The sequence below is a fragment of the Pseudorasbora parva genome, chromosome 13, assembly GCF_024679245.1.
Source record: "Pseudorasbora parva isolate DD20220531a chromosome 13, ASM2467924v1, whole genome shotgun sequence".
In the NCBI taxonomy this organism is placed as follows: domain Eukaryota; kingdom Metazoa; phylum Chordata; class Actinopteri; order Cypriniformes; family Gobionidae; genus Pseudorasbora; species Pseudorasbora parva.
Genome location: NC_090184.1, coordinates 19,706,764 through 19,715,050, shown reverse-complemented (window position 1 = coordinate 19,715,050; position 8,287 = coordinate 19,706,764). Strand labels below are relative to the sequence as shown.

The 8,287-nt window shown below is 39.3% G+C and overlaps 1 protein-coding gene across 3 annotated transcripts in view; it reads left to right on the top strand.

Moving 5' to 3' along the window:
- gfra2a (GDNF family receptor alpha 2a) overlaps positions 1-8,287 on the top strand; it is a 128,912-nt gene that overhangs the window by 66,197 nt on the left and 54,428 nt on the right. For all 3 annotated transcript variants that reach the window (XM_067413389.1, XM_067413391.1, XM_067413390.1), the window contains exon 4: positions 3,546-3,951. In XM_067413389.1, the coding sequence (XP_067269490.1) occupies positions 3,546-3,951 (406 nt within the window). The remainder of the gene's footprint in view (positions 1-3,545; positions 3,952-8,287) is intronic.

Sequence of the window (8,287 nt, the reverse complement as noted above, 5' to 3'; positions counted from 1 at the left end):
TAACGATGGGGTGAGTTAACAATAGATAATTTACAGTTCGTTGTTATGGGAAGAAGGAGGCGGTAAATGCAAAATGGACTGCATTTAAATAGCGCTTTTAACAGACACTATGGCCATCCAAAGCGCTTTACATTTTGCCTCTCATTCACCCATTCATACACCGACTGCGATGTCAGCCATGTAAGGCACTATCCAGCTCGTCGGGAGCAGCTGGGGTTAGGTGTCTTGCTCATGGACACCACGACACTTGGTCAGGTGGAACTGGGGATTGAACCACCAACCTTTTGGTTTGTAGACAACCTACATAAACCACTGAGCCACTGCCAAAATGAACATAAAGCAGGCAACCCTTAATGGACGACTGCCGCACACACATAATAAAGCTCATCAAAACACAACGTAAAGTCCAGGCCTGGTCCTCTCCCGTCCTTTACAGTTGTTGCTCCTCCTTTTTGCATCTGAAGCTCCGGCGGAGACCGGTGCGGCGTGCAGCTGGCACTCACTAACAATCGCGCTACCGGCCTCGTGCAGTTCTCTCACGGTCCCTCTGCCTTGTCTTGCCACAATAATAATAATAAAAAAAACTGATTAGGAAACAAGTCAATATGGTTGTATTTTCAAATTCAGAGAGGATCATTAAATGTTCTTCTGGTGTTTTTTGTCCTTGGGGAGTGAATTTTTTTAAGCCTTAAAAAGCTTGGGGATTACAAAGAAGGGTTCATGCATTGATTGCCCTTGCTTTAAATTGTATTGATTGCATGCAGGAGTCCCTCCTGTTTTTAACTGTAGTAATACTTGAGCTCGGAGGCAATCTTATTTCATGATTAAATATCTGACAAAGGCTTGTATTTGCATTGAGCAGGGATGCCGATGGTAAAATCACGAGTCCAGATCTCCATAAAATGTATAAATCTAACACAGATGAGTCTTGTCTTTAATAAAGAAGGATATGTTTGATGTAAACATTCCCATGTCTTATTAATGTCAGGCTTCCAAACATGCGTTATTAATCATCACTTTGTAAATACAAGACCTCTGAGCAATGATGTCTACACTGAAACCAAGATAACTCCCTGCAAACATCATGATAGTTATTAATATCAATCAGTTTCAAAATATCTTCAAAGGACTTCATGAAAATCCCTAATGTTCTTTGCTGCCATAGCACATGGCAATTTATTTGCCTACTTCCTTTTTATTTACATAAATATTATATTTCCACTCATTTAGAGTAAACAGTTCAGACATTTAGATCATTAGCACTTTATTCATAAGTAACAAAAACCCGTTCGGAAAGAAATTCATCTTCTACTCTCCACAAGGGGTCTGATAAACCATCTGTTCTCAAAGTTATACCAACACCCACTGGGTTTTATTAGTTTCTCTCTCTCCCTCTCTCTCCAATCACTAGAGCTGCCATCAAGGCTGGAGACACCACTAGGGCAACATATCAATGCCGACCTTCATACAGTTTTAGAGGTCCAGAACTTCCCCATGTCTCCAGCTGATAGTTCCCCAATCCCCTGAATGCTTCATTCAGCTGCCTCCAACTGAACACTTACAGACGTTGCACAGCTGGATACATGTCCTTGTTACCCTTTTCCCACTTTTTCTTTATCTTGAATGCACTTCGGAGTGTGCACAGTATATACGCACAAATATATATATATATTGACTTTCGTCAACGGAAATTATGAATACATTTTGACGTCAATGAACATTTATCACATGACGAAAACAAGACGAGACCCAACGCAAATGCTGGTCATGTGACGATGACTATAATTTAATGCATAATGCAATATTGTTAAATAAATGTGGTTTACAATGTAAAAACTAAGCTAATAAATGTCTCTTCATTTTCATTGACCAAAACTATACTAAAATGTCATCAGTTTCTGTCGACTAAAACTAGACGAAAATAGTTAATTCGGACTAAAATAAAACTAAAATGCTCAGACTTTTATTCGACTGAAACTTGACTAGACTAAACAGTATATGAACGTGACTAAAACTAGGTTTCCATCCAAACGTGAAGCAAATCTTTTCAAAGTTCACAAAAAAAGAAAACAAACATTTTGTGGGTTTCCATCAAGTTGTTCGAGCGGATGATGGTGTTACTGGTAACCTAGTAACCAACAGTAAATAAAACTCCCTCAGCTTAACCTTAGCGTGAAAACACTTAAGAAATTGGTATTACAAGACGAAACTCTGTAAACATTAAACTAATAAAGCATACTATGTACAGAAAAGCCAACACGATCTCATGGTAATGCGTATCAATAGTATGAGTGTGAAATCTTGTCGAATGGATACGCCAAAATGAGTTTTGCCGTGCAAATGCTACGCATAAAGTGCGTATCATATCCACGCAAAAAACACTTATACGAGGCTAAATGGACCAAACGTTTTAAAAAAGAGAAAATACATTATACATTATTAATAAAACACTGGCAGGTTTAGTGATTTTCAAAAAACAAATCTGTAGATTGTTATTAACACAGAGGTAGAATTATTCCAACACAACAAGCTTTCTAACCCTGAGCACAAATTTGTGTTCTTTCGACATATTGTGGGAAAAAAAATCTGCTTTTCTGCACATAGTGCTTTATTAGTATTGTTTTTACTGAGTTTGGTCTTTTAATATCATGTTCCTAGTACATTAGTACATTATCATTTTAGAATGTCCCCATCAGGGTAAACAGACGATTAGTCACGTGGGTTTAATGTTCGTGACATCAAAATGTATTTGGCAAATGCGTTTCCGTGTCCCATTTTTTTGCATTAACTCTTTTTTTCCCAGTCAAAAACTACCTCAAGCGTGCCAATTAATGGATTTTTTTCTTGTGAAATTTGTCGTTCCCATCACTCGTTTCTTCAAAATGAGAATGAAAACAGGGTGATGGAAAAATTATATGTTTATTGAGTACCGAATCAGCATATTAGAATGGTAAAGATGAAGTAAAGATACTCAAAATACAGCTTTGCCATCACAGAATATATATATATATATATATATATATATATATATATATATATATATATATATATATATGTATTGTGTATTGTGTGTTCAGGTTTCAGGCCACTTCCCAGTTTTTACGAAGACATCCAGCTGTCCAAATATTTTAAATCACTAAATAAACTTTGTATTATTATTATTATTATTATTATTATTATTATTATTATTATTATTATTATTATTATTATTATTATTATTATTATTATTATAAATTTAGGGTTATAAATGCAGGATTATGTTTAAGGGTGGGGTCATGGTTAGGGGATAGACTAAAAAAAGTATACAGTATTTCTATGGAATGTGTTCTGAAAGTGCTCCAATCGGGACACTGAGTTGGAATCAGATCAAAGAGTTCATTGTTGTGCTGGAGTTGTCTAATTCATCTGACAAGGAGTGTATGTGGGACAGTGCTACGCATGGTCTTTTTTTTCTTATAACCACCCACTCTCAATTCCCCTATCACTCTCTTTATATAATTCTCACAAACACAGCCTCACCCATCTCTCCTGCTCTCCTCTCCTAGGCATACATTCTGGCACAAGTAAAGGCCAGCCACACTGCTCAGATCCCAGCCGCACCTGCAACCCTTGTCTGGACGCCACCAAAGCCTGCAACCTCAATGAAAACTGCAAGCGTCAGCGCTCCAACTATATCTCCACCTGCACCCGTGCGCAGACGCAGGGCCAGCAACCCTCACAGTCTCAGTCACAGGACAGCTGCAACAGAAAGCGCTGCCATAAGGCCTTGCGTCAGTTCTTTGAGCGCGTTGACACGCAATACAGCTACGGGTTGCTCTTCTGCTCCTGCAAGGACCAGGCCTGTGCTGAGAGAAGGAGACAGACCATTGTACCCTCTTGCTCATACCAGGACAAGAGCAAACCCAACTGCCTTCAGTTGCGCAACACCTGCCGCCTGGACGTACACTGCAGGTAGGCAAATCGATGCCTTTTATAATGTAGCCCTGAAATGAACTGACATTTATTTAGCATAAGCTTTTATCTAAAACCACTCACCATTGCTACAAAACAAGTGATTCATCCAAAGAAGCCTGTAATGTACAAAAAATACAGTTTCCATAAATCTGTAACTCTTACATCTTTATTTATAACCACAGCTTTCCCACAATGTCGCCATGGAACAGCTACCACAAACTTATTACAGGGAAAATCCTCTTGGATCCTATCCTCAGGGATAGTTCATCCAAAAAATGAAAATTTGCTCTTCCTAATGTCATTTCAAATATCAGTTTTTTTTCTTCTTCCATGGAACACAAAAAGGGACATTTTAATAATGTGCTCTTTGCTCTTTTACATGCAATTACAGTGAACTGAGACTTCAAAAAGCTTCAGACTTCAAAAAGGATGTAAAAGCAACATCGAAGCATCATAAAAGTGGTCCATACCGCTTGTGTGCTCCACATGGCTCCGGGAGGTTAATAAAGGCGGTGCATTTGTGTAAGAAGACTATCCCTATTTAAAACTTTATGGACTAAAATAACTAACTTCCGGCGGATTGCTGTACGCATCGATTTACGGTGAAAGAGTAACCCTTGAACACTTGACGCATGCATATTAACCATAGACCATAGGATTCCGATAAGCCGCTCTGAAGTGTAAAGTAGAGACGAGTTGGCCGTTGCCATCATGCCCGGATAACAGAAAATAGGCAAAGAGGCGGGACGTGGGCGAAGCTTGGGTAACGCAATGACTATAGACAGCGGATAAATTGCTATCCACCTGCCACTCAAAGTAACCACCCCGTAATTATGCAGAACTTTAAGGCTTTATATAAAGTAAACTAATGAGTTGTTACCCCCTCACAGTTGTCATGAAGGGCAAAATTAGCCATATAGACCAAAACCACAATTTGTACCAGGGTGTAAACATGTTTTTTTTCTGCTGTACATTTGGGAATTTTAACATGGGGCTCAATGAGATTGTGCTAACTTCTGCAGCCGGTGTTCCAAGTGGCCAGTCAAGGAATTGCAGTTTAAATTACTTGAAGGCGATAATAAAGATTATTATCGCCTTCAAGAGAGACCGCGGGAAGTTGCCGCTTGGTCCCGGCGAACACAGAAGCGCAGATGATAGAGCAAAAAACACTGGTCATGAGTCTAAAATAAGAATTTTTAAAGAGAATTGGCGAAGGTTTTCGATTTAAAGGGTCATGAAAGTAGACCCTTCTCAGTCAGTAGCAGTCAGTTCTCACCACAGTTTTCAAAAATGCTATAAAAGTGGGTGTGGTGTAGCAGCAGAGTGCAGGGGGGTGAGGGGAGACTGACAGGTGACAGCACAGCAACGGCTTCTTCTGATTCAAACTGTTTTATTTTGCTCTCATTAAAAGCATCAAAGCTTCCCACAAATGCATGCTGCAAATGACCATTACGTTACGTGCAATACAATAACACAAGGATAAGCTCATCATTACACAAATACATATATCCTGTGACAACTATAATTCAATGCACAATTTAATGCACAGCCATTCGCCATTTGTTCTCTGCTTTGAAAATATATGTGAACACGCTGTTGTATAACTTTGATAGCTTCCGAGGCTTATTTTGTGGAGTTATACAGGACCTTCTCAAAAAAATTAGCATATTGTGAAAGTTAATTATTTTTCCATAATGTAATGATAAAAATTAAACTTTCATAGATTTTAGATTCATTGCACACCAACTGAAATATTTCAGGTCTTTTATTGTTTTAATACTGATGATTTTGGCATACAGCTCATGAAAACCCACAATTCCTATCTCAAAAAATTAGCATATCATGAAAAGGTTCTCTAAATGAGCTATTAACCTAATCATCTGAATCAACTAATTAACTATAAACACCTGCACAAGATTCCTGAGGCTTTTAAAAACTCCCAGACTGGTTCATTACTCAAAACCGCCATAATGGGTAAGACTGCCGACCTGACTTTTGTCGAGAAGGCCATCATTGACACCCTCAAGCGAGAGGGTAAGACACAGAAAGAAATTTCTGAACGAATAGGCTGTTCCCAGAGTGCTGTATCAAGGCACCTCAGTGGGAAGTCTGTGGGAAGGAAAAAGTGTGGCAAAAAACGCTGCACAACGAGAAGAGGTGACCAGGCCCTGAGGAAGATTGTGGAGAAGGACCGATTCCAGACCTTGGGGGACCTGCGGAAGCAGTGGACTGAGTCTGGAGTAGAAACATCCAGAGCCACCGTGCACAGGCGTGTGCAGGAAATGGGCTACAGGTGCCGCATTCCCCAGGTCAAGACACTTTTGAACCAGAAACAGCTGCAGAAGCGCCTGACCTGGGCTACAGAGAAGCAGCACTGGACTGTTGCTCAAATTTTGCATGTCATTCTGAAATCAAGGGGCCAGAGTCTGGAGGAAGACTGGGGAGAAGGAAATGCCAAAATGCCTTAAGTCCAGTGTCAAGTACCCACAGTCAGTGATGGTCTGGGGTGCCATGTCAGCTGCTGGTGTTGGTCCACTGTGTTTTATCAAGGGCAGGGTCAATGCAGCTAGCTATCAGGAGATTTTGGAGCACTTTATGCTTCCATCTGCTGAAAAGCTTTATGGAGATGAAGATCTCGTTTTTCAGCACGACCTGGCACCTGCTCACACTGCCAAAACCACTGGTAAATGGTTTACTGACCATTGTATTACTGTGCTCAGTTGGCCTGCCAACTCTCCTGACCTGAACCCCATAGAGAATCTGTGGGATATTGTGAAGAGAAATTTGAGAGACGCAAGACCCAACACTCTGGATGAGCTTAAGGCCGCTATCGAAGCATCCTGGGCCTCCATAACACCTCAGCAGTGCCACAGGCTGATCGCCTCCATGCCACGCCGCATTGAAGCAGTCATTTCTGCAAAAGGATTCCCGACCAAGTACTGAGTGCATAACTGAACATAATTATTTGAAGGTTGACTTTTTTTTCTTTTTTTTTGTATTAAAAACACTTTTCTTTTTATTGGTCGGATGAAATATGCTAATTTTCTGAGATAGGAATTTTGGGTTTTCATGAGCTGTATGCCAAAATCATCAGTATTAAAACAATAAAAGACCTGAAATATTTCAGTTGGTGTGCAATGAATCTAAAATATATGACAGTTAAATTTGTATCCTTACATTATGGAAAATAATGAACTTCATCACAATATGCAAAGTTTTTGAGAAGGAGATGTATGTGCCGTTTGGTCGGTTAAATAGCCATGAAGAGCGGTTACACTCACAGCGCGGACGAATCCCGTTTGTGTCGTAGACTCAGGATCTATTGAAAAGAACGCAGGCAACGCAGACACTCATACAAACCGGAAAAAAAACACTCGTTTTTGATCCATCAATGCATCTCTCACTTACAGTATATGATCTCACTATTAGAAGCGCCGCTGCGTCAGTCAGAGGAAAATGCCTATCAACGCGCGCTGTCATGAATAATTAAGCGTGTGCTGTCATGAATTAAGCAACGCGTCTTCTTATAGGATAAAGACACGCAGTCTCGTGAATAATTATGAGACAGCGATGAGACATCGCCGTACTATAGTACAAGAAAACATCACAACCATGACATTGACATGAAGATGAATTTAAACCAGGAAGTTTAAAAAAAAGGCTTAAAATTAACTAGTTGTCTCCCACATTTTAAACTAACAGATGGTAACATTGTCTTCCATTATGTTCAACACACATACTTCTGTTAAAATCTCAGAAAATTGGTTTAGGGTTTCATGACCCTTGAAGAAAAGAGGGGCTTGAGTTGTCCAGCCCTATCTTTGAGAGACATTAAAGCTTGCGTCAGGGGTTACTCTTTTGTAGAAAGAGTACGGCTTTCTGCCAGAAGTTAGTTATTTTAGTCTATTAAGTTTAAAAATGGATATTTTTCCTCAAACAAACATGCCACTTTGCTTCAGTAGGCCTTTTATGGACTAAATGAGACATCAATTCACTGCCATTATAATGCTTGGATTAGCCAGGACTTTTTTAATATAACTATTATATATAAAAATAATAATTCTAAAACTTATATATGAAAATAAGTAATTCTGATACATGCAGTGACTATCCATTATTACGTAGGTATTTGTAACTTCATGTACACAATAATAATCTTTTACATTGTAATCCTTTTATTTTTAATATTTGACGTTTGTGTGCTGCTGTACATCCCTGTGTGTGTAACAAGCAGAGTGTATATGCGGTGGGCACCTGCATATAGGTGCATATTACTAACGCAGCCGTTAAATAACAAAAAAACATAATAATAATAAGTATAATACTTTGGTCG